General features: G+C 46.9%; 1 protein-coding gene across 1 annotated transcript; it reads right to left on the bottom strand.

The window, feature by feature from the left end:
- Positions 1-761: 761 nt before the first annotated feature.
- On the bottom strand, positions 762-23425 carry LOC133097576 (histone PARylation factor 1). Its single transcript, XM_061199502.1, has 8 exons — positions 23313-23425; positions 20155-20314; positions 18270-18459; positions 17049-17147; positions 10641-10791; positions 5904-5991; positions 2665-2837; positions 762-1001 (listed from the first exon to the last, which is right to left on the bottom strand). Exons 1-8 carry the CDS (start codon positions 23358-23360, stop codon positions 870-872), a joined length of 1041 nt encoding a protein of 346 aa, XP_061055485.1. The 5' UTR covers positions 23361-23425; the 3' UTR covers positions 762-869.
- Positions 23426-24431: the final 1006 nt, after the last annotated feature.

Below are 24431 nucleotides of genomic sequence, written 5' to 3'. Positions count from 1 at the left end.
CACAGTTAACTTTGGGGAGTTCTGTGGGCAGGTCCAGTCAGTCCTGCAAGATGGGGGGTTGAGCCAGGTGACCTGTGGGGTTTTCCACCTTGAACCCCACGAGGGAAACCTCACTAAGGGGCCCTTTGGCCCAATCCACAGTTTGCTATTTTGTGTTTCACTGTGAGCTCTGAGGTTTTAAGGTGAAGGACGTTTTGTCAGGTTGAAGAAGGATCTGAAGCTGGTCAAACACAGCTGCCCACACACTGTACTGGACACCCAATGGAAAACTTGAATGGTATACTAACTACGTACTGTGTCGACATCCTAATGCTATATCGATCGGTAGGTACAGACTGAGCCCGAGGAGCGCTGCTGGAAGGAATGGACCTAAGGGAGTGAGTGGACGCTCGTGGGGTGAGGCCCGGAGTGCCTGCAGGTGCTGTTCAGATGCAGCTGTGGAGGACCTGGGGTGGGTCCTGAGTCTGCTCCCCTGTGCCCTCCCTGCTGCCCAGAAGCCCAGTGCTTACAGCTGCAGCTCTTGTCAACTCAAGTCCCAGAAACACACTGCTCGCTGCCCGTGTTAAACGCTGAAGCAGGACTCACTCCTGGGAGGAGAGACCGCATGCTCGTCTACAGGTGTCAGGCGTGACATCCTATGACGACGTCGGAGAGGACCATGGTGGCTGCATCCCCTCTTCACACGTGATGAGGGCATCACCATGCAGATGATCTGAGTGCACGTGAAAGAAAGAAAACCAGCCACGAGAGCTTCAGGAAAGTTTTTAGCAAATGTTTGTCCATTTATTTTCTGTACTCCTTAAAAACAAAACATCACGTTTCATACTGAAGCTCTGAAATACTGTATGCCAAAGAGAGGCACCTCCCACTCATGCTGCAAGCTGGTCCACGTCCCCTCTGCTTCTGTCCGCCAGGTGAGCTTCAATAATTTCTGCAAAGAGATTCCTCTTCAACAGATTATATGCAAGAGGTAAAAGCTGGCCAGCAACTTTATGAAAATACTGAAAAACAAAAGAAGATGACATTAACCAGAGGACGCAGCAGGTAATAAATAGAAAAAGCAGTTGTTAACAAAGCCCACTCCCCACGTGCTGGGTTTCAGCCAGCGTCCGCATGAGAACAGTGAGTTCTGAGACAGTGCCTGGCACCGTCCCTGGGGCAGTCGTGCAGCTCTTCAGGACGAAGGGCACTTCCTGAAGGAAACTCAGAAGAAAAGCAGGTAAAAACTGTAACCGTCCTTATTCCCTCAGATACAATTTATTCACCCCCTTTTGCCCCCAATACGCTCAGATGCCTTTTCCTTCTCATCGGCGTGTCCCCACCAGTTAAGACTTCAATCATCACTTCCGTCAGCTGACGCTGTCAGAATAAGGAGCTGAATGTGAGTTTTCACATTGCACTGAGGACTCCGTGTCTTCAGTTCCTTCTCTCCCCACGCCCCATGTCAGCCTCCACCCCTGAGGTCGCTGCCTCCGTCTGTCTGTCAAGGGCCCAGACGCGCTCCGAGGACAAGGAAGGGCAGCCACCGTTGGCGCCTGCTGCCTGCCTCACCGTCCCTTGTCTTCTCAGATGCTGCTGGATTCTCAAGACAACCGAGTTTCTGTGAAGCTGGTCAAGCACTATTCTGACCAGTCACTGATTGACTCTGGCTGTTAACCATTCTGATTATTTTTACTGCTAACAACCAACCAGCCCTACACGAGAAAGACAGAGTCCCCAAAGAAGACTCCCCCGACAGCGGTGTCAGCCTGACCCAGTAACTGTCGATCAGACACGCAAATGCTCAGGCCCCAGTGGGAAGGGAACTCGGTGAGGGCCGGGGGGTCGGGGGCGCCTGGGGCACCCTGACGCTGGCGGGGCGCCGCTCCAGCCCCGCGGCGTCTCCAGGTGACCCTGCACTTCACAGCCTGCACAGTCAGCTTCTGGGGTAGAGGCTGACGCAGGAGCCGCCTGCCCGTGTGGCCCTGAGCACCTGGGGCTCTTTCTGTGCTGCAGGTGACACGGTAGGTGAAGGGAGAATTAGGTGGTCTCCACAGCAGGCAGACGGCCTGGGAGGGCCCCGGGTGGCACGGAGGTGCGGGGAGCACGGCCCACGCTCACACGGCTACTCCCGGGGAGACGGGACTCAGGCCGGGGCAGCCGGGAGCCTGCCGGAGCCACCACTCCTCCCGCCTGCCCGACCCCCCAGCCAGCCGCGGCTCAGCGGCCTCCTGCAACCGCCTCGTACGTTTCTCCTACGTGATGAGCAGGGAGGTCATGGTGAAACAAACAGCCTCTCCTCTATGGTAAAGAATTTCAAGCATATTTACAGACAGCATTTACTCTTCATCCAGGAGTTCAAGCACAAGAACCAACCCCCCACGGAAAGTGAGGCGGAGCCAGGAAGGCTTGTCCACACCCAGTGAAGGGCACAGTCGTATACGTAGCTAATAAGTCACTTGGGCAAAACATCCGGGTCATTCACCTCAGCCAGAGTACAAGATGAACTTCAAATAAAAAATATGCTCACAACATCTGCATAAAAATCATTTCAAAATGTTCATTTTGAAATTCAAGCTGAATCCATACCCTGGGCGTGCTGGACGTGAGGACGGCAATGAGCAGGAGTGCGTGCGTGGGGAGGGGCGGAGGGGAGGGCGGAGGGGGCAGGGTGTGCTCACTCACGTGGGAACCGTGGCAGAAGAGGTCCATCCCCAGCTCCAGCCCCATCCCATAATCGCACTCGTCATTAGCAAACTGCACGTAAGTCATCATTTCCTGAACAGGAGCAAAAGCTTTGAGTCTCTCAGCATCACTGGGGGCCTCCACAATCGTCCTGCAGATTCTCCTGAGGCTGGCTGAAAGACCAAGGACACAAGGTTACCTGTAACCACCGTGGCGCAGACGGTGACCTGGCTGCTTCCTCGTGACTCTGTCCTAGTGCACCGGATGCCTCCTTGGTTGGCACTGTAATTTACAATGGCCATTCTGTGGGTTTTCTACTTAAGATTCAAGCATGAAAATGGCTTACTTAACAAAAAAGACTTCTTGTATTAGCACTGTGGGACCGTTTCCTGATGATGCTAGCTGCAATCAGGAATCACACCAGCTTCCAGAGATTCTCCCTGGGCTAGTCCAGGGTCCACAGACTACGGCCAAACCTGACCCACCTGTTTTTAACTGCCCTCAAGCTAAGAGTGTTTTTCCATTTTTAAATGGTTGGAAAAAACAAAAACAATATAGAGACGGAGGACACGTGCAGCCCACCCCTGGGCTCATCCACACTAGGAGTGGGATTAAAACAAATCCAGACAGACAGTAAAGTTTGCTCGTTTTGCCCCCTCCTACCTTACTTAACAAAACAAAACAAAACCCAGAAAAAGACATACACGAGACAAGAAATCATTGTAGAATTAAACCTTTACCAGTACTTTTACCAAAGTGGGGGAAGTGCAGCTACAGCCAAAGTGTAATCTGAGGTGAGAACAGAGAAAATTGCTAACATTTATCTACATAAAAAAAAGCGAGTGGTTTAACATTTCTATCTGGACTTTCAACGTTTTTCTCCCTGCTTTTGGATGCCAGGGTGCATCAGCTCCCACGAGGCACGTGAGAGGGAAGGCACTGAACGATGCCTAGTGAGACTTCCTTTCTGACAAACTGGGAAAATCGATAATGCAGACGGGCTGTCACTCACTCGGAGCAACAAGACAGGTGCCTGGACACGGGGCTGCCGTGCCGGCGGGGACGAGGTTCGGTTACGACATCAACAGTCATGCCTGGAACTCGCGGTGCCGAGTTTCGTGCACGAGGGACTGATGTTACACACTCTACTGACACTAACCTCAAATACAGGCTGACGACAGCGGTGAGCGTCTGCCAGGGCTTGACCTCGGAACGCGCGCTCCCAGCACACACCCTGCGCGTGGGGTCACGGGCTGCGCTCTGGCCCCCGCCCCGTGGCAGGCAGTACTGCACTGGGCAGACAGCAGTGACGTTTACTGGAGGACAGACATGTTCTTCCACCGGCAACATTCTGCAGCGCGTCACCTCACAGAACCCAAACTGAGAGACTGTGGAAGCAGCCTTCACCATCACTACGCTTCAGTACTGCTCTGTGCTGCTTCAGTGCTGCTCTGCTCCCGCTGCCACCACCCCCGGCACACGGACGTGCAGCCCCAGGCTGCAGCACAGGTAAGTCAGGCCGCCAGCTCGGCGATCACGCGACAGTCAGAGCCACGTCTCAGGTCCCCACCTCCCAGACGTGAGAATAAGACCCGCTGTAAAGGCCTGGGTGCGGATTAAGTTAACACTGTGTACACATCCCCCAACAGTGTCAACCACAACACGATCCAGTGCTCAATAAATGGTACCCCCTGGGCCCCATTACAGTGTTATGTGTAGAGAGCCTCGGGGGAAACTGGTCAGGAGCAGACTTCACTGTGACCCGCTGAGCGCTGTCACCCGTCCACAGACTGCCGGCCACTTACACCTCCTGGCAAACAAAACAGTGAGACACTAGATCCTTAACTATGTCTGCTACCACTTCTCATTCAAAAATAATTAAACCACGGAAGGATCTAATGCTAGAATGTTAGAAAAAAGTACAAGTAGATAAAAAAGTGACCCTGGACATAAAACCCAGAACCCCAACCAGGGGAGGTAACGGTTTACTCCAGGGCACCGCAATTTAACGCCCACCGCGATTGCTGTAACGAATGCCCTCTGTCTCCCCAACAGGATAGTAAAGCTGCTGCTAAAGCGCGGGGTGGACTGGCTCACAGGGAGGCGGCGAGGACCAGAGTTTGCCCCCCGCCCCCGGGACACAGCCCCTCTCCCCTCCGGCCTCAGGGAGGAGGTCCAGGAAGGTCCGGCGTGTGCAGCGCGTGTGCAGCAGGCGTGTGTCACCCACCTTGGCATCACACCAAAACAGACATGTGAAAGTAATTTTAAGCTGTCTAATTTAGCCCAGCATATCCGAAACAGTATCATTTCTACATGTGGTCAATGTAGGAAAAACTTAACGCTACTGCAGTTTTTACGTCGAAGTGAGTTAAAACCAAGCCAGACTACAAGTTCAGCTCCTCCACCGCGGGGCCCACGTGCAGTGCTTTTCCCTGGGAGTCCTCCAGGCGGAGGGCAGCCGGAGCCACAGCTCTGTTCCGAACAAGGGAGGGCCTGCATTTTACGTGCTGCGCAGGGGCGCCTCTAATTCCCTCTCACTGAATGCCCCTCACCGCCGCTGCCCCCAAGCGAGCAGGGTGACGAGAAGGTGGTGCCCTCGGGGGTGCTCAAGTAAAGGGGGCTGGGCAGGGGGAGCTCAGAAGCGATTTCATCCCCTTTTTTCAACGTGGCAATTAATTAGATTTTGTGTAGTTTTTATACTTACAGATGAAATAACTCAGCACTGGCTTCTAAAAGCTAAACAGACTTACATACAGATGAAAGACTGCTCACAACACTACACGAACACGTGCTGTCTCACTAATTACTATACTGTATGTTGTTCGCTCCAATGTCACAGGTTCTGAAATAGTTCAGAAAAAGTCACCTAGACCAGAGGTTCACATTCCTTAAACTTGTAAAAATACTCTGTTTTGAGCGCTATCAGGCAAGCAGTGTGCTAAGCCCTTACGTGCTCGGTTACACCCCAAACACCTTTACGGAGGGTATTCACCATTACTAACCCTGTGGCAGATGAAGACGACCACGGTTCAGGGTAGTTCAATAACTTGCTAAGGCTACACAGCAGCAAACCCAGCTTCAGTTCAGGCTTCACTGACCGTAGAGCCTGAGCCCTTCTTCACTAAGGGGAGGTGACTGTCCCCCAAAAGGCACATGTCCTCACTCACTTCTCAACGTAAGGAAACCTTTCTCCACATACATTAACGCACATGCACGTGTTCACGTGAGAAATACGTTACCATCCGTTTCAGGGAGCTCTCTGTATCCCACATCATTTTTGTCTACTGGGACAACCAAGCCTGCCCCGTGAAAGGTCTTTGTCACAACCTAAATGAAAGGAAAAAACAAAACAAAAAAACAAAATTTAGTCACCGTAAATAGACGAAAACAACAACAGGGGGAAAAAAAAACCCCAAAACAAAGCACACACACACAAACCCTCAAGACTTCTGCCAAAACGCAACATTCAATGCCCTTTTATTTCAGTAAATTTGGACCCCAGGGCACAAGTTTAATATTATTTCTTTCCTTTAAAATTAGCCAGAAGTCAAGCACTTGAAGTAACTACGACAGCGTAACAGCCAGCTTTTATTAACTGTGTCAGCTATCTGGAAGTCCACGCCGTGCATCCCACTACAGGAAGCAGGGCGCAGTGTCAGTTCCATCCACGGCCACGGGATCTTCTAGGCAGAGAGCCTGAGGGACTGGGCCCTGAAGGAGAAGGAATGGTTTTTGTCAGCGGGAAGACGTGGAGGGCAGAACTCCTTTCCATCTTGTGAAATTCAGGTCCCCCATTTCTACCTGGAAAATTCAGGCTCGTCAACAAACTTCCCCAAAGTAGGGCAGTTTCTAGTTTTGTGGTGCCCTTCATGGAGGCAAATAACATAAACCGGTGAGCTTTTCTCAAGTGTTAATTTTCAAAGACAAACAGAGGTCCAAACACAACCCCCATCATAACCCTTCCAGTCTACATTTTTCTCTTACACTAGTGGCATTCTTCTTAGGTCTTTCCTGAACAAAACATCTGCTTCCAGTATCTCTCTGTGCAGTCCAGTGACATTCCCGAGGGAAGGACTCTCTCAGTTTTAAGGTCCTCGCCCCCAACTCTCTGTACCAGCTCTCCACCCTCTCGCTGCTTTCACTGTCTTTCATTAAGCAACACAGGGGACAGGTTATTCCAAACAAGTCCCAAGACAACTGCTCACCCCTTGGGAAAAAACAAATGAAGTCACAGTTATGTTGTATCTTACTCCTGATACCAAAATAACTTGCAGTTGGATTTCAGGATTAAATGTAAAAATAAAACCATAAAACTACTAGAAGAAAAGGCAAATATTTTACATGATTTTGGGCTGGAGAAGGAAAAGACTTACAGACCTGACTACATTAAAAAAAAAAAAAAAATCAGACTTCCCTGGTGGCGCAGTGGTTAAGAATCCACCTCCCAATGCAGGGGACACGGGTTCGAGCCCTGGTCCGGGAAGATCCCACATGCCACAGACCAACTAAGCCCGTGCGCCACAACTACTGAGCCTGCACTCTAGAGCCCGCGAGCCACAACTACTGAGCCCACTTGCTGCAACTACTGAAGCCCGCGTGCCTAGAGCCTGTGCTCCGCAACAAGAGAAGCCACGACAATGAGAAGCCCGCGCACAACGAAGAGTAGCCCCCGCTCGCCGCAACTAGAGAAAGCCCATGCACAGCGACGAAGACCCAATGCAGCCAAAGATAAAAATTTTTTTTTAAATCAAGTAAAAACCAAGAACAAAATTAACACAAATTAAATGATGAAAAGCATCTGCAATATATACATATAACAATAAAGTTAATAAAGATGAATGTCTTTAAACTATAAAGCAAGTCTTACAAATAATGGAAAAGACTTAACACCCAAATGAAAACACAAGTAATTCTAACCTGACAGGAAAAGGGGCAAAGTTCAAGCAGTTCACGGAAGAAATATAAATGGCCAGGGGAGAAATGAAAATGATGTAATGTCCTTTACAATCAGAGAAATGCTGATGAAAACAATGGTCGATCATTTTATACTTTTCAGGATGGAAAGACCAAAGGGACTGTTAAGACCAGCACCGGCGAGGGCCCAGGGAAGGGGGCGCACAGCCCTGCAGGTGGGGTGCGAAGGAGTCTAAGTCCTGGGGGAGTTCTGCAAACAGAGAAAACACATACACACTTTTAATTTTTTTTATACCTGTATAAATTTCTTTTAAAAACCACTTTGGACCTGGCAATACTACATCTAGGAATTTCTTCTAAGGAAATAATCAGGTAAGTGTGCAAGTAAAGGTATGAACGGTTATTTATGGCAGGCTGTCTGCATGTGTGGAGTTTTCAGCAGCCTAAGCTCTGAACATAAGCGCAGCGCCCTTATGAGGCAGACCTGCCATGCAGCACGTGGAGTGATGACCACAGTGTGTTCACAAAGCAGTGCTGACGATGAACGCAAAAGGGAACAGTGGTGGCGCGACTGTCTTCTGCCCGACTCAGGCTGACACCCAACAAAAACCATGCTATGTACGTATTTTCACTGATGAGAAACTGTACTAATTGTCCATAAAGAGGTATCAGTTATTAGTAAAGCATCAGAATCCTAATTTTATTACAAAGAATCAGATTACCAGTTTAGGAAAACCCTGCACAAGGGTGGGTGATGTTGTGAGGCATCAGAACCAGAGGTGGATAGAATGGTGGACCCTCATTTTACAGCAACATTAACTCAATGTCAATTTTAAAAGTGACATCTAGGTATTAGAAAAGGTAAAGTGGCACATAGCCAGTGAGTCAGATCGGGTGAAAGGAATGCTAGCTATGAAAGATGTGAGTGTAGGTCTCAGATCTGTCATGTAAAATTCTGCACGAGGAGCGAAGCCTCTGCAAACCTACTGTGCTTGCCTGCCTGTCGCAGGGGTGGAATGAGCGGCTCACAAGGACTTGGGGCCGAAGCACTATAAGGCACGGCTGGTATAAACACACACATTCCCAGTGTGCCGTGGAGAGCTCCACTATCCTAGAATGCACGTGCTACTTTCACACGTAAGGACCAAGTCACTAACTCACATATACTGGTGGGGCTGAGTTTTTTTCAGGGCTAGAAAAATATTTATTCCATGAAGATCTCACAATAACAATAAAAGAATAAACTTATAATAGAAAAGGAACTGGAAGCATTATCACCACATGTTGTCTTTGGGAAGATAAAATTATGGTTGTCTTAAAAGTTCTTTTCTTCTTTGAATCTGTGTTTACCAGCTATTTTTGTAAGAAGAACAAATACTAAAAAGAAACCTCATGGGGGGAGGGGGCCCGGACAAACATTCCTATGAAACTTAATCTAATAAATTTAGATTAAGACTCAGATTAGATTAGACTCCTATCTAATTTGTAGTTATGGGGAAGAATTAATGAAATCTCATCTGAAATTACTGTTGATGACAGAATGTGCTGCTGACAGCTGTTCTGCTCAGAGAAGCTTAGTCTTTAGTCGAGACAAATTAGGATACGTCACAACGGGGTGAGAAATGCTCCCCTTCCTACCCTATAAGGTGGGAGAGGCTCCCTGTGAAAACTAGAAAGGTGAAATGGCAATATGAAATCTTAGAGCAACTGAAAAATGCCCCATTGCAAGGAGTTTCATTCAAATGAACATTTTTAGAAACTGCTTCCAATCTCAAGGACTAAAGAAAGAGTTGATCAGACTGCGATTCAGTGACTACAGCTTATCAGAACATCACCCCTGCAGCTGAGTCAAGATCAGAAAAAGCACTGAAGCAGGATTTTCAATACCTAAGTAAGCTGACGTACTTAGCTGCCAGCACTCGTTTACTCCGGGTTAACTAGTACTTTACTTGGCCTAGAACGCGCAGCTGAAGCAGCCACACACAGGAGACACTGCCGAGAGGCTGGCTGCCCTGACTCCGGTGATGAACGCCCGCCTTCCCCAGGGTGATGAGGACAGACTCCTACACGATTCTCATTCACCCCGGGGCAGAATTCTTCTAGCTTCTCTATTAACTTACAAGTGAAAAACCCAAAGGATCCAAAACCCAGAAGCATTTGCTGTTTACAAAACCACTCACACTGCAGGCACCAAGGGAAGCGTTGGGCAGTGGGCTCCATAAGGCAAAGGAGAGGGGCCTCCTCACGCACCATCTCCTGGAGAAGTTCACACACCTCAGTACACACGGCTCTCAAACGCCAGCTGCCTGAGGGGCTGTAACTGTAAGGCACCGTAAGGCAGACCTTTGCACATCTACCCCCAAAACATCTGGCACGAAGTCAACAGGCCTTAGCCATTAAAAAAAGAAATTCAACAGGGCTTCCCTGATGGCGCAGTGGTTGAGAATCCACCTGCCAATGCAGGGGACAGGGGTTCAAGCCCTGGTCTGGGAAGATCCCACATGCCGTGGAGCAACTAGGCCTGTGAGCCACAATTACTGAGCCTGCGCGTCTGGAGCCTGTGCTCCGCAACAAGAGAGGCCGCGACAGTGAGAGGCCCACGCACCGCGATGAAGAGTGGCCCCCGCTTGCCGCAACTAGAGAAAGCGCTCACACAGAAACAAAGACCCAACACAGTCAGTCAGTCAGTCATAAATAAATAAATAAATAAAATTAAAAGAAAAAAGAAGAAATTTAAGCAAATATTATGTACAAAGCCGCTTTCACTCTTCTTCTACAGGAGAAACTGGTAAATCAAGATTAACGAGTGAGAAGGCCTGGCTGAGTTCTGCACCCGCGGCAAGGGCACTGCGTCACGTGACCCAGCCGGGCCGACAACCTGCAGGACCTCCCAGGCCGGATCCTGGACAGCCTCCGAGGGAGCCCCGCGAGGGCAGTGTCCAGCTCTCTCCAGGACAGGGCAGCGAGAGATGGAGAGAAGGTGCAGGTGGGAAGGAATCAAGAGAGGAAAACCCCCTATTAAAACAGCAAAAGAGTCAGAGACTAACAGACGTAAATCATACTTTCTTATCTCTCTGTTTCATCTTCACGGTTCTCTGTTCCAGTGAGAACCCCAGTTCTCTGGCCGCTTCTGTGAGTTTCTCATCTATGGTTTTCAAGAGACTAGTTTTCTTTTTATCTGTTACTTCTTTAAGTTTTTTCATCAAAAATAATCTGAAAAAGAAGTAAAAGCCCTCATTAGTATGCAGGCCACTGTACTAAGCACACAGACCTTGGGAAGTTACGGGGAGCCGAGTTACAGACATCAAACTCCATGCAAGGGAAAGACTGCAGAACCACCACCAGAGCCCCCCAAAATCCCGAACAGGTTCTTCAAGCAAGAGAAAAGCACTATTAATAAACAGCTGCCAGTCACAGAAACAGCAAACAAGATTTGTCTGTATTATCTCTGGAATGTCTACAACAAAGACATACGGTATTAACAAAATGAGGTTAAGCCAAGTTCCTGTCGCATCCCTTGATGCTAAGATCGGCGTACCGCCTTGGAGAAGTCTGACGTAACAGAAGAAAAGAGTGTGGAGACACCAAAAAGGATTTTCTACTTTTAAAGAGCCAGAGGACGTTTAGAATACTTAAGCATCAGCAGATTCTTTTTAATGTTACCTTCAAATCTGTATTAAGATAAATTTTAAAAATATAAAAGGAAAGCAAAACTATTTTATAAGCTGATACAAAAGCACAATTCAAAATATTTTTTAAAGGTATGTGAATAGTACAATATATTATTGCCAGTTATTGAAATAATTTTATGTTAAGAATACTGCAGAGGGTGTGGAGAAAAGGGAACCCTCTTACACTGTTGGTGGGAATGCAAACTGGTACAGCCACTATGGAAAACAGCATGGAGGTTCCTTTAAAAACTAAAATTAGGGTTACGAGATGATCCGTCAATCCCACTCCTGGGCATATGTCTGGAGAAAACCCTAATTCGAAAAGATACATGCACCCTTATGTTCACTGCAGCACTATTTACAATAGCCAAGACATGGAAGCAACCTAAAAGTCCACTGACACAGGAATGGATAAAGAATATTACTCAGCTATAAAAATGAAATAATGCCATTTGCAGCACATGGATGGACCTAGAGATTGTCATACTGAGTGAACTAAATCAGATAGAGAAAGACAAATATCATATATCACTTATATGTGGAATCTAAAAAAAAGGGTACAAATGAACCTATCTACAAAACAGAAACAGAGTTACAGATGTAGAAAACAAACTTATGGTTACCAGGGGGTAAGGGGGAGGGATAAATTGGGAAATTGGGACTGACATATACACACTACTATATACAAAATAGATATCTAATAAGGCCCTACTGTATAGCACAGGGAACTCTACTCAGTACTCTGTAATGGCCTATATGGGAAAAGAATCTAAAAAGGAGCGGATATATGTATATGTATAACTGATTCACCTTGCTGTACACCTGAAACTAACACAACATTGTAAATCAACTATACTCCAATAAAAATTAAAAAAAAAAAAAAATGTCTTTTGCCATCAGAGCAAGAGTGAAAGGAAGAGCTGGAAACAGTGCCCAGCTGGACACAGTTGGTCCCCTTCCTGCAGCCACTACCAGGCTCCCAGGAGGAAACCCGCTCCTGCCCACCACTAACGTTCAGCAGTTTGCTATGGGCTGGGCGCTGTGGGTGCTATTCCGATCCCCATTTTACAGATCAGGAAACTGAGGCACAGAGGATAATCAACTTACCCAAGTTGACAGAATTAGTGTGCGTGGATTAAAGTGCCACAGAAGCCAAGACCACCAAAATCACGGTCTCATGATTACAGCACAGCGTCACAGTAAACCTCACCTTCAACCTCACCAGCCGCGTATCAAGAGGCTCTATCTATGACAACCATACGAAGCACACCGGCGACGCCAGGGCCCCGGGGCTGCTGTCCTCACTGTGCTGTTCTCTGTCCACAGCACCCTTCCTCCCGGGAGGCTCTCGCCTTCATCAGGCCCACGGGAAACACCCTCTCAGAAGACGTCCACCTCTCCTGACGGCCCTCGGTACTGGTCTTCTCTTCCTTACCACATTATAGGACCACTTCCATTCCAGTTTATTAAGCTTTTGTCTCTCAGGTTCAAACCTACTCTCCAATACTCTGCTGCAATGTGCACACGGAAACAGCCAGAACGTTCTGTGCTGTCCCATTAAACCTAATGGGAGACTGTGAACCTTGAGTGAGTCCTGCAGTGGTCATGCAGAAAACACTGGTTCACTAAGTTATGCAGATCTCCCAAAGAGTGACCCCTTTCACTGTATCTGATTTACTCCATTCTATCACAATATGAAAAAAACACATTCGTTAATAGTACCACCAACCTCATTAGCGAAGTCTTCAGGAAGTGAGAAACTGTCAAGCTCACAAGGGTGGTCATAACTCTCCCCAATTCAAATGTTTGCTTTTGAAATCTTAAATTTTAACACTGGCAACAAACACAGTCAGTTGTTTTCACCGGTTCATTTGAGACAACGCCGGCCAAACACTCATGTCAGAGTAACCAGTGTCTGCCGGTCTCTCTCTTCAGCAAAGTAGAAGAAAGCTGGGCTCACAACTCGGCCTCACAAGACCTTTTTCCTCGAGACAAACCCTAACACCTAAGTGTGCAGAAGTGCCTTTTCCGTACCTCCCCTCCCGTCACACAGGACGTTAAGAAGACACGTGCCCAGCGGCAGGGATCCGATCCGCCTGTACTGTGTCATCACGGACCTCCGCAGTGACACCCGCGCCCCGTCCCAGCTGTGATAACCCACCGGGCCCACTGCCCCGACCCCGACGCGGCGCCAGCAGGGCTTCCCGCCTCCACCTTTGTGCTGTTGGTGTGAGAACGACACTCTGTCATCACCCAGAGTTTGCAGCTCACAGGCCTCCTGGGAAGTGGGCAGGCACCCCTGGGAGGCCACACCCCACTGTTTGATAGCTGCTGTTAATGGTTTTAAACGAGACTACACGTCAGAACCTCCTGGGTTCCTGGTTGTAAGTACCCAGGACAGCAACGCAGGGTGGCAGAGAATACTGGGGGGGTGCAGACAAGAGGAAAAGAGACTATTTAGCAGCGCGTCTCGACCCAAGCGCTGATACCCTGCCTACACGTACTCTTGTACTACGCACCAAGTGTTTTAAATGGTCTTTGGGCCCGTACAAAGGAAGCGTTCATTAAATGTTCGTTAAAATGAATGTTCATTCACTTACAACGTTCATTTGAAATGAATTTTTTAAATTTAAGAATTAAAATTATAGAAGTACAGGTTTGAGATCTCTAAGTATATCTACACTTAGATACACCTGGAACATGTAATTTTAAAGAACGTTCCCGAGTCCTGCTCTAGACATGCAGAAGTGGAGCTGAGGTGAAGCTCTTAACCACGAGCCCGGGAGCCTTCCGTGTGTAGTCAGGTTTGAAACCATTAACTAAACAGCAGTGGTCAAATAGTGGTCTGTGGACCCCAGGGACCCCTGAGACCTTTTAGGAGGTATGTGAGGTCCAAACTATTGCTACAATTATTTTAGGGAAAAGAACAGAATAAAAAGAAAATCATTCCTAATTTTGTTGTCCAAAGATAAGTATTTTAAAACTTTCAATCTATCTAGATTTCTCTCCATGTGCATTAGAGGATGTGAAAAGGGAACCGTCCACACTGTTCTGTTATTTGACCTCTTCATATAATGTATCAACTCCTTCCCAAAGCAACAGATCAATATCCTGGTGTTACACTTTATGGACATTTTCTATTTAGTTATCTAATTTTCTCTAACTGCTGGATATGTATGTTTTTTCTAATTTTTCCTTTTTATAAATAATCTGAAATATACACAGATATTTATGTGTACCCATCCAAAATTTCTTCAGATAAATAGCTAGAAATGGAATCGCTGACTTAAGGTACAGCATATTAGCTGGCAATGTTCATTATCTGTTAAGAAATCTTTGAAAAAATATTTAAACAACCTTATTCCAACTGCTTTCCACAAACGTCTTACCAATTAACACATGTCAGAAAGGTTTCTTCTACCCTAACCATCCTTGGGTATTACCATTCTTTAATCTTTACTCATCTTTGCTAGCTGAATTTGCATTTCTTTGGCTACTATTAAATCTTACACAAAGAGAACTAGTTTCCCTGGGCATAAAAATAATTTGTGTATAACAAATGGTCTGCCTTAAAAGACATTACTGAGGCTGATATAGAAATTGTTTTGATTAGCTGATTTAAGTAAAGTCTCAAAAAAGTATACTATATATACTGTAACACTTGAAAGTATTATAACCTTTTTACCTTTATGTTTGAGATAAATTATTGGAGGTGCAAAACATTTTTTGTGTGAAACAGCATTAGGTACTCAAATATACTCACTTGCTGGTCTTCACCTAAGTTATAAATCTGTCACCAATGTATTTTTGTTTTCTATTTCCTTTTCTGTATTCTCCAATAAGCTAAAAAAATACCAGAACGATCTTGCATTATTTTTGATAACGACTGTATCTTTCTTTTTCTTTTTTTTGTAAGACCACTAGGACTAATGAAAACTTAGTTGTTTTTGCTGTCAGAGTGTTTGTGGAATGATTCACCGAGCATCTACAAGGCAGGTGCTGTGCACAAGAAAAAGCCTCTGCCCTCATGAACTTACACATTAGTGCAAGAGACAGACAATAAGGAAATAACTATAGTTGTTTCCAATAAAGACAGCACCAATTTAAATTCAACAATAAATATGAAGGGTGTAAAGAACTATAAATTATAAACAGCAAGCAATGTTTTCTATAAATTTCAGTTATCAGAAGAGAAAAAAGAGCCTTTCTGGGACATCTCCCACGCCCTTTAGATACACCAGTATGCACACAGCAGCCCAGCAGGTGCACTGATCTACTTAGTTTGAGTTCTGTTTACTGCAAATTTGTGCTATTAAATCACAGGGAATGAAAGTCTTTTTAAAAAGTAGGGTAGGGACTTCCCTAGTGGCGCAGTGGTTAAGAACCCGCCTGCCAGTGCAGGGGACACGGGTTCGAGCCGTGGTCCGGGAAGGTCCCACATGCCGCGGAGCAACTAAGCCCATGCGCCACAACTACTGAGCCTGCGCTCTAGAGCCCGCGAGCCACAACTACTGAAGCCTGCATGCCACAATTACTGAGCCTGCGCTCTAGAGCCCGCGAGCCACAACTACTTAAGCCCGTGTGCCACAACTACTGAAGCCCACACGCCACAACTAATGAGGCTGCACGCCACAACTACTTAAGCCCACGTGCCACAACTACTTAAGCCCGCACGCCACAACTACTGAGCCTGCGCTCTAGAGCCCGTGAGCCACAACTACTGAAGCCTGCATGCCACAACTACTGAGCCTGCGCTCTAGAGCCCGTGAGCCACAACTACTGAAGCCCACGTGCCACAACTACTGAAGCCTGCATGCCACAACTACTGAGCCTGCGCTCTAGAGCCCGTGAGCCACAACTACTGAAGCCTGCACACCTAGAGCCCGTGTTCCGCAACAAGAGAAGCCACCGCAGTGAAGAGTAGCCCCCGCTTGACGCAACTAGAGAAAGCCTGCGTGCAGCAAGGAAGACCCAACGCAGCCAAAAACAAATAAATCAAGTAATTAAAAAAAAAAGGGTAAATGAAGGAGTCACGTAAAACATGGTCTACTTATTCTGCTCAAGGTGATGAAGGTGCTCTCTTCATTTTATTACAGCGTCCACGGCCCAGCTGCTGCGGCGGCTCCGGATGGTGTCTGTGCCCGCGCCCCGCGGGCGGCTCCCTGGCCGGGCTCTGCCGCACCACCCGCCCTGCGCTTCAGCTCGCGCTAGCGCTCGGGGCGGGGCCGATGCCCCACCCGGCTGCAGCCTCGGGGGCCCTGACCTCAGGGGGTGGAGGTCCAGGTCCGGCCCCACCCGCGCACGCAGAGGTCTCCGCCTCCCGGCGGGAGGGGCGGCGGGCAGGGCCCCCCTCTCACCGGCGCAGGTCCTGTCACACAACGCGGTCCCGGAGCACTCGTGCGGCCGCAGCTGGCGCTCCGGCGGGGAGCCCCCTGCGATGTGCCGACCGTGGCTTCACCGCACTCAACCTTCCCTCTCAACCACATACCACGGGTTCTCGGAACGAACTCTTCGAGACTGTGTTTGACCTAAGATGCCTAAAAAATCTTTTGAGTTTGCCATGGGACAAACAAGGCCAAGATTAAGTAGTATTCTCATTAAATAATTAGTTATAAAAGAGGTCTGTTGTTTGGCGAAAAGTTGAAGTGTGGATAAGATGCCTGCAAAAGTTATGTAAATGATCTCCAGGTATCTAGAAATTTTTGGTTACCTCATTTGCCCTCAGAGACGGACTGATACAGTACAAAAATTGTAAACCAATATAAATAGGAGACATACTGAAATAAAACATTTTCTTACTTGACTGCAGCAAACACATTATCTCCATTTTGAACAATTATACAATTTTTCTTTGCTTCATTTGTACCGACAAATACAGGAAGTTCATCAGGAGAATCCCTGTTTAAGCAAAAGATATTAAAAATTTAGCTGCCCATAATTTGTATTATCAGAAAAGTAGAATTTTAGGTCTATAAACAACAAATTATATCTGCATGTTTTAAAAAATTGCCAATGAATTTGCCAGGTTTAAGCTCTAGGTTTCTTAGGAATATCTATGACAAATCTTATTTATATAACAGAACCTAAAATTAAGATTCTTAGGACCTAGTTATTTTTATACCTGAATACAAAGAAAGAGGGAATAAAGCTTGTCAAAAGGAGGCGAAATTATACACAATCATCTCTACCCCAGTTTAATAGTCTGTGAAAAAAAGAAAGGTGGAAAAACCAAAAGAAACAGGGCAGAAAGGATCATAAAACGTTGGCAGTGAAAGGAGCGGGTTCACATCTATGACCAAATCCCCTTACTCTACGACTGAGGAAACCGATAGAGAGATGAAGCGACTCGGCCGAGGTCCTGGTGAGGCGGCAGGAAGCCAGCAGACCCAGGTGCCCCAGCTCCCAGCCCCGCGCGTCCACGGCTCCCTGGCACCCCTGCACACCTCCTCCACGTCCTCTTCTCCTCGCCTCGCTGTCAGCGACAGCGCCGCTCCAAGTGGAGGAGCCACCCCCCACCCCCAGCTCTACTTCTAACAGCCTAAGCTTCCTGCATGTATCATTTCACCCTCCGAACATTCCCGTTAGGCGTGTCTAATGATCACAGGACAGGAAACCGAGTTGCAGAAAGTCACAGGCACTAAAAGGCTGGCACAGGGTCAGCCAGGTAATAAGTAGGAGGACCAGCCTGCCTCCAAAGCGTGTTCTTAATTCTATGGCCCCTGGAAGCACAGGGCCAACTTAAGTCACAGCAGCTGCTCTAAATTACCTTTCCTAGGCTAAAAGAGCTTTTCTGAACTCAAAAGGGAAAAAACAGTTTATAACTACAGAGGAAAAGCTGGAGAGGCTCAGCCTAACGAGTTCACCCATCCCAGGGTAGGTTAGTAGGTTAGAACGGCAGACAGCCTGTGTACCCACCAGGAGAGGGTACACGTCCTTCACCTTGGGTGAGGCCAGTGAACATCGGCTTACGCTCGTTACAGGGACAGTAGCTGTATTTTAGGAGAAGAAAAGACCCTTTACCTGAAATACCCCATGTGGAACTCAGTTTTACAATCTCCAATAATAATGGTCTGGAACTCAGGAGGATCATAGTAAAATCTCCAGTGAAGGTTAAAATTCAGGCTTGCTGACTTTTTCTTCATTTTATGTTTTCCGGCAAGGATATCATAAGGACCCACTAATCGAAGTCCAAGGCTTGCAGAAAGTGAATCTATAAATTAAATATGTTTATTTAGACAGTGCCTTTCTGGAGGCAGATAGGAAATACTGCCTTTCATTCAGAAAATATTTCTAAGCAGTTGTCTTAAAAAAGAGCTTCTAAAGGAAAAGAAAGAAGTCTTTAGTTACATGTGAAGATGTTAGTTGTAAATACTCAATGGAAAAGAAATCAGAGCAATGAAGATGTGGCACTTACATTTAGGATTTCCTCTTAACTTTACCACTGATGACATTTCAAACATTCCTGCTGTTTCTTATTTTGGCCAAAACAAGACTGTTTTGTGTTCCTACGCGCTGCAAACCTTTACCTTGTCTCATTACTATGTTGTTGTTGGCCTCAAATATTTGTAGCACATCCAGACCAAGGGAGAGGCAACAGACAGCACATGAGGACGAATAATTTAACTAAAAATGTGTTTAATGAAAGTATTTCCTTCCCCTTCCCTCCACCTCAGCTAATTATCACTCTCAACTCGTTGCCTCCTTGACCATCCATCTGGCTCACCCTAATCCTGGATGAGCCCAGCTTCTTTTTCCATCCACAGATCAGTCATCAAGTCTGTTCAAATGTACACGTTTACAGCATCAGATGGGCCTTCGTGCTTCTCTAAGAGGGAGGCAAGCACTTCAGGCAGGACCTGGATATGCAAGGAGGTGAGGATGGAGAGAGGAAGAAAATTCTTGGAAGAGGTAACAATGTGAAAAAAAGGCATGGGGACAGTTTAATTTCCCCCTCTACGAACAGATATAAATATATAGATGTTTTAAAGGGAGATCATGCCGTTTTGCAGTGTTTTTTTGTTCTTCATCCTGTCCTCATTTAAATCTTCTGAATAGTTTCCCATGCTACTAAATGCTTCTTTAATATGTCTACTCTACCATTGCTAGGCATTTACTGTTTCTTTTTTATTGTAAACAATGCTTCAGTGAAGACCTTTGCCAACACATGTTTGTACACATCCATGAGTACTTTTAGAGAAGTTGCTGCACGGCTGCAGTGTTTTGATATACTGCCAAAATTCAGTTATCTCCCAGTACACATTTTCGTCAGCAGTCTCTGGGACTGCTTCCCCCCACCTCATGTGAAGACATTTAAACAGTACAAAAGGGTAACAATGAAAAGTAACTGTTACAACATTATCAGTTTTTAGTGTACCTTTTCAGAGATAGTATACGCACATAGGAAGTATGTAGGGATGTGTGTGTGTGTATTCTTGACCTAAAAATACTAACGGTAGCATATGCTACACACTCTCCTTTTTTCTTTTGAAATATTCCAGGCATGATACTTTGTCATCGCTTAAAACTCTGCCTGATTCTTTTAAAACTATATATGTCCACTGAAAGATGTGTAACTGATGAGCATTTAAGCCATTTTCTGCTTTTTGTTTCAGTATCATTTAACATAGTTTGGGTTCACCTAACCCTTAAGACAAGTTCCTAGGAGCTGCACTGCTAAGTCATACTAAAAGTCCTGGAACACACAGAAGTATGTGCTTGTTTTCTTTCACACTCTCATCAAAGCATGTTGTGGAATGATGTACCTTTGCTAGTATAACATTTTATTTCTCTCATTTGAAACACCTTTGGAAAAGTTCCTTTTCCATGAACTGTTTAGATCCTGGGTCCAGTTTCCTACTGTCTTTTCCACTGGCAGAAGCCAGAGAAAGGTTCTGGAGCAACTCACCAGCTGGCTGTTCAGGAGCAAGTCCTTCACAGAACCTCCAGAAGTGATAGAAATCTTCAGGCAGAGAAAGCCTGTAATGACTTTCTACTTCTTTTCGAAGGTCACTGGGCACGTCAGCTTCACAGCATTTACCCTTCTTCACGGGGACTGCTTTTTCACACTGAAAATCCGCACACAAAACTTTGTTTCTCCCAAAGTAATTTCAGCAACTTGGACTGCTTAATAATATTGCTCATTTTTGTTCACCCCAACTCTGTGTTTCCTTTAAAACTCTATAAATGGTATTTGAGTAAAATCTGGGGATTCTTTTGGGTGAGGAAAAAAAGGAAAGAACAGTTTATAATATATAGGTGTCAAGAGGGACACACACAGCAACTCTTTAAACATATTTCCCTAAGATAATGGAAATGCAGAAAACAAAAAACCAAGAAGTATAAAAGAAAAGGTAAACAGCAGGAAAAGAGGAATAAGAAAATGGCAGGTTTTGCCCTGTTTTGGTAAACAGGATGTCATCATGCCTTTCGTTTAAACAGACTCAGTGACCACACCAGAAGCAAACTGACAGAAATAACTGGATGCACGGGGATTTACCAGTTAAAACAATGATTTCAGAAAAGGTCGTTTAAGGCCAGACCAGGTTATAAAACTCAGCTCCAGCAGCTCTGCAGTACAGGTTCATTCTGTAAGTATGCTAGGCTTTAGAATGCTTATGACATCTGTGACCTATTCCCACAAAGACAGAATGCTTGGCTGGAGGGTACGCATCTTCAGTCCTGGGAGCGGCCGTGCGTGTTGTTCCTTCTGGGAACCTGGATCCTTTCCTTCCTGTCCCTCCTTCCCATCTACCAGTACATCACTGCTGCCCAACCCGGAGGTATTCTGCCCCCAAGGGGACACGCTGAGCAGTATCTGGAGACCTTGTCGGTTGTACAAACTTGGGTGTGAGTGTGTGTGCTGCTGGCGTTCAGCGGGTAGAGGCCAGGGATGCTGCTAACATCCTACAGTGCACAGGAGAGGCCCCTTAACAAACACATATCTGGCCCCGATGTCCACAGGGGTCACGACTGAGAAATTCTAACCTGATGTTTCTCATATTTACATTCTTCCAGCAGGCTCCAGTTTATTGATGTTATTTTGGGTATCGTTCAAAGTCTGCGAAGTGTATTTATGAAGCAGATGACATATACAAGAATGTTCCTGATGGCATTGTTTTACGAGTGGAAAACAGGACAAATGAAAATGCCTATTGCCAGGAGAATGGTTACAGGACTTTCAAACAATGGAATATTACGCTTAGTGAAAAGGAAATAGAGCCACACAAAGTATGGATCAATCTTAATAATATAATCCTAAATGAAGAAAAATGTCCCTGAAGATTATATGCAGCATGATAGCCTTTTTATGAAGTTCAAAAAATACTGTTCAGGCATAAACTCATGGGTGATAAAGCCATAAAAAGAAGACAGAGGAAAACAAACAGTTCAGGATCGTAGCTACACCGAATGGAGTCGACAGGAAGGAGTTAGGCAGAAAGGACAGGTGAGCAACGTGAAGATGGAGAGCCACGGTCAGCCTTTCAGTGCTTGGCCAGGGCAATGGCCTCACAGGTGTTTGTCCTGTTATTAAACAAATAAGGTAAAACAGGACCATGACCAAGAATAACAGTGTATCACGCCAAGGATTATAACATGTCTATCTGAGGTCATAAAAAATTAAATTGAACAAAAAGGCTGTTCAAATATGGATCCAAAAATTGATGGTGATAATAGCAAACAGTAATAAACATAACAGTAAAAACAATAAGTAATAACTACTTGTTATGCACTTACTATGGTGCCAAGCCACTGTGCTAAACTCCTTCTATGGATTAACTCATTTAGTCCTCAGAAGTTCCTTATGAGCTAGATTCTATTATCCACATTCTACAGACAAGGAAACTGAGATTAGGTGACTTCCCCTGGGTCCCTAACTAGAAAGTGGGAGAACAGGCATTTAACCCCAGGTGGGCTGGCCCCCCAGCAGATCCAACCACTTCATGCTGTCTCTCCAACTGCAAACACACAACAGCAGGAGCATGTCACGTCCTGACCCAGCCTCCTCTCTGTGTGTATGCCCGCCTTTGGTGAGACTTCCAAAGACTAGCTCAAACTTAAGCTGTTAGAAAGAAGCGCCTTAAATCTACTTTGCTGAAAGGCAGTGATGCATAATGGTTAGGCTGCCCTGGTTGATTCTTGACTCTTCCCATTTCCAGCTCTGTCACCTTGGGCAAGTTACCTAACCTCTCTGTGCCGTTCTCGCAACTACAAAAAAAGGCCCATGTAGTACCTCTATCACAGGGTTGTTACAAGGAATAAATTATTTGTAAAAATACACAGAACAGTGCTAGCACAGAATACATAAATGCTGGCTATTACTGTTGGCCAGAGTCTCTGCAGACGCATCGTAATTTTTGATGCTTTATTTCTAAGACTAACACTCTGTCAAAGTAGTTCATTGCCCCTGCCTGAGCTCACACGCTAGCTGCATCCCCAAATCCCTAATAACTAGAGTTTAGGACGGCTGTGCCCTTATCCTTTACCCTTTTGTTCCTGGAGAGCGGGACCGGGGTAAAGAACGCCCAGAACGCGGCCCTCCGGCACCGTCTCACCCCACCCAGCTGACAGAGCAGCCAGAGGGAGTTTTGGAAACCTCTACTTTCCTGCTTGACTCCCTGCTGCTCGTGCAGTGGTGACAGGACGTGTGAGGTCGCAGGAAAGCCTGAGCCGACGCCCCTCCGTGGTCAGCGCCCCTCCGTCCCCACCCCGGCCTCCCCGCGGCCGAGCTCGGCGCTGCGCCCGGCCACCCCTCCGCCGCGTCTCCCGCCTTCGGGGACGCCCTCCTTCCGGGGCGTCCGCGACTCTTTCTACACTCGGCGGGGCCGGCCGGACCAGAGGGCTGGGGGAGCGTGGTGTGGGGGGACCGGGCTGAGTCAACCCGCCCCCCGGGTGAGGGCCCCTGACTGCGCCAACCCGACCCCGGGGGAACCCCGGGCTGTAACCCGCCCCGGGCCCGCCCCCGGGGGACGCAGGGACGCGAGGCGCCGCTCTCCGCTTCGGCTGGGGGCAAACGCGCCGCGCCGCCCTCGGACCCGCGGCCGCCCTCGGACCTCCGCGCGGTACCTGCGGCCCCTCCCCGCCGGGCCTGCGCTTCCCGCCGCCGCCCACCATCCTGTAGCCGCTGCTTGAAGAAACCCGTCCCGCCGAGAGTCCGTGCGCCACCGACTGCTTCCGGTTCAAGGGCGACCAATCACCTCTCCGCGCCGCGGCGCACACATATATAGGGAAGGCCCCCGCCCCCAGAATCGAGCGCGCGGCCGAGGCCCCGCCCACCCGGCCCGCCGGGCAGGTGTGCCCTCCGTCCGCGCGTGCGCATCCCGCGGGCTGACCCGCCTGAGCTTCTACGGGGGCACGTGGACCCCGGCCCAGACTCGGACACTGCGGAGGTCTGCTTCCTCCCCAGGCCTTCACTGGGTCAAGGCCGGTGCTCCTTCGTCTGTATTTGTTTAAAAGATTCCTCTTTCTGTCCCTCCGCTACCGCGTTTTTCTTGCCCAGCACTGATTCATCTTCAATGGTTTGAAATCACACAATTTCTGTCCACCCAAGCTTTTGTTTTACTTCACTGAGTCGGTCTTAAATAAGATCCTCTTGAGATTTGTATCTTTGAAAGGTATTCTTTTTTGTTAATAAAAGTTTGTCAGTAAGACAAACTAAAGTCTGCCTAGAATTAAGCTACAGTGTGTCCACAGATTTGTATAAGATTGTTGACCTTGCTGGGGGAAAAGATAATATTTCTTTGGATTTTTTTTTTTTTTTTTTGCCAAATTTGGGGTAACACAATTATCACCACCATACTTTAAAATAGATATTTTTGTTGGTGATGGTGCTGGTGGACTTCTGAAGGAAAATTCTCTGTATGAAAACAGGGGAATTGACAAGTAAAATCAGTGAAATGTTTAAGATTGCATAGTTGAAGGCTCTCAGACCCAATAAAACGCTAAAATAGAAAAGGATGCTAATCACAGTACAGACTGAGAAAACACACACTGCAAAAATAGTAGCTACCAAACGAATATCTTTTTTAGAGCTAAAAGTCACTGGGATTACTATTTAGGGTTAGACTGTTAGTAAACATGGATTAATAAAAGACAATGAAAATGGAATCAGAATTCCTCTGTATTCCTTAAGAGTGATTGATTCTAGGATTCAGCTAACTTTAAGCTCCTGATCCAAGATAAGAT

The sequence above is a fragment of the Eubalaena glacialis genome, chromosome 9 (genome assembly GCF_028564815.1).
Source record: "Eubalaena glacialis isolate mEubGla1 chromosome 9, mEubGla1.1.hap2.+ XY, whole genome shotgun sequence".
Lineage (NCBI taxonomy): Eukaryota > Metazoa > Chordata > Mammalia > Artiodactyla > Balaenidae > Eubalaena > Eubalaena glacialis.
Note: the sequence above shows the minus strand (reverse complement) of the source record. Positions and strands in the feature narration are given on the sequence as shown.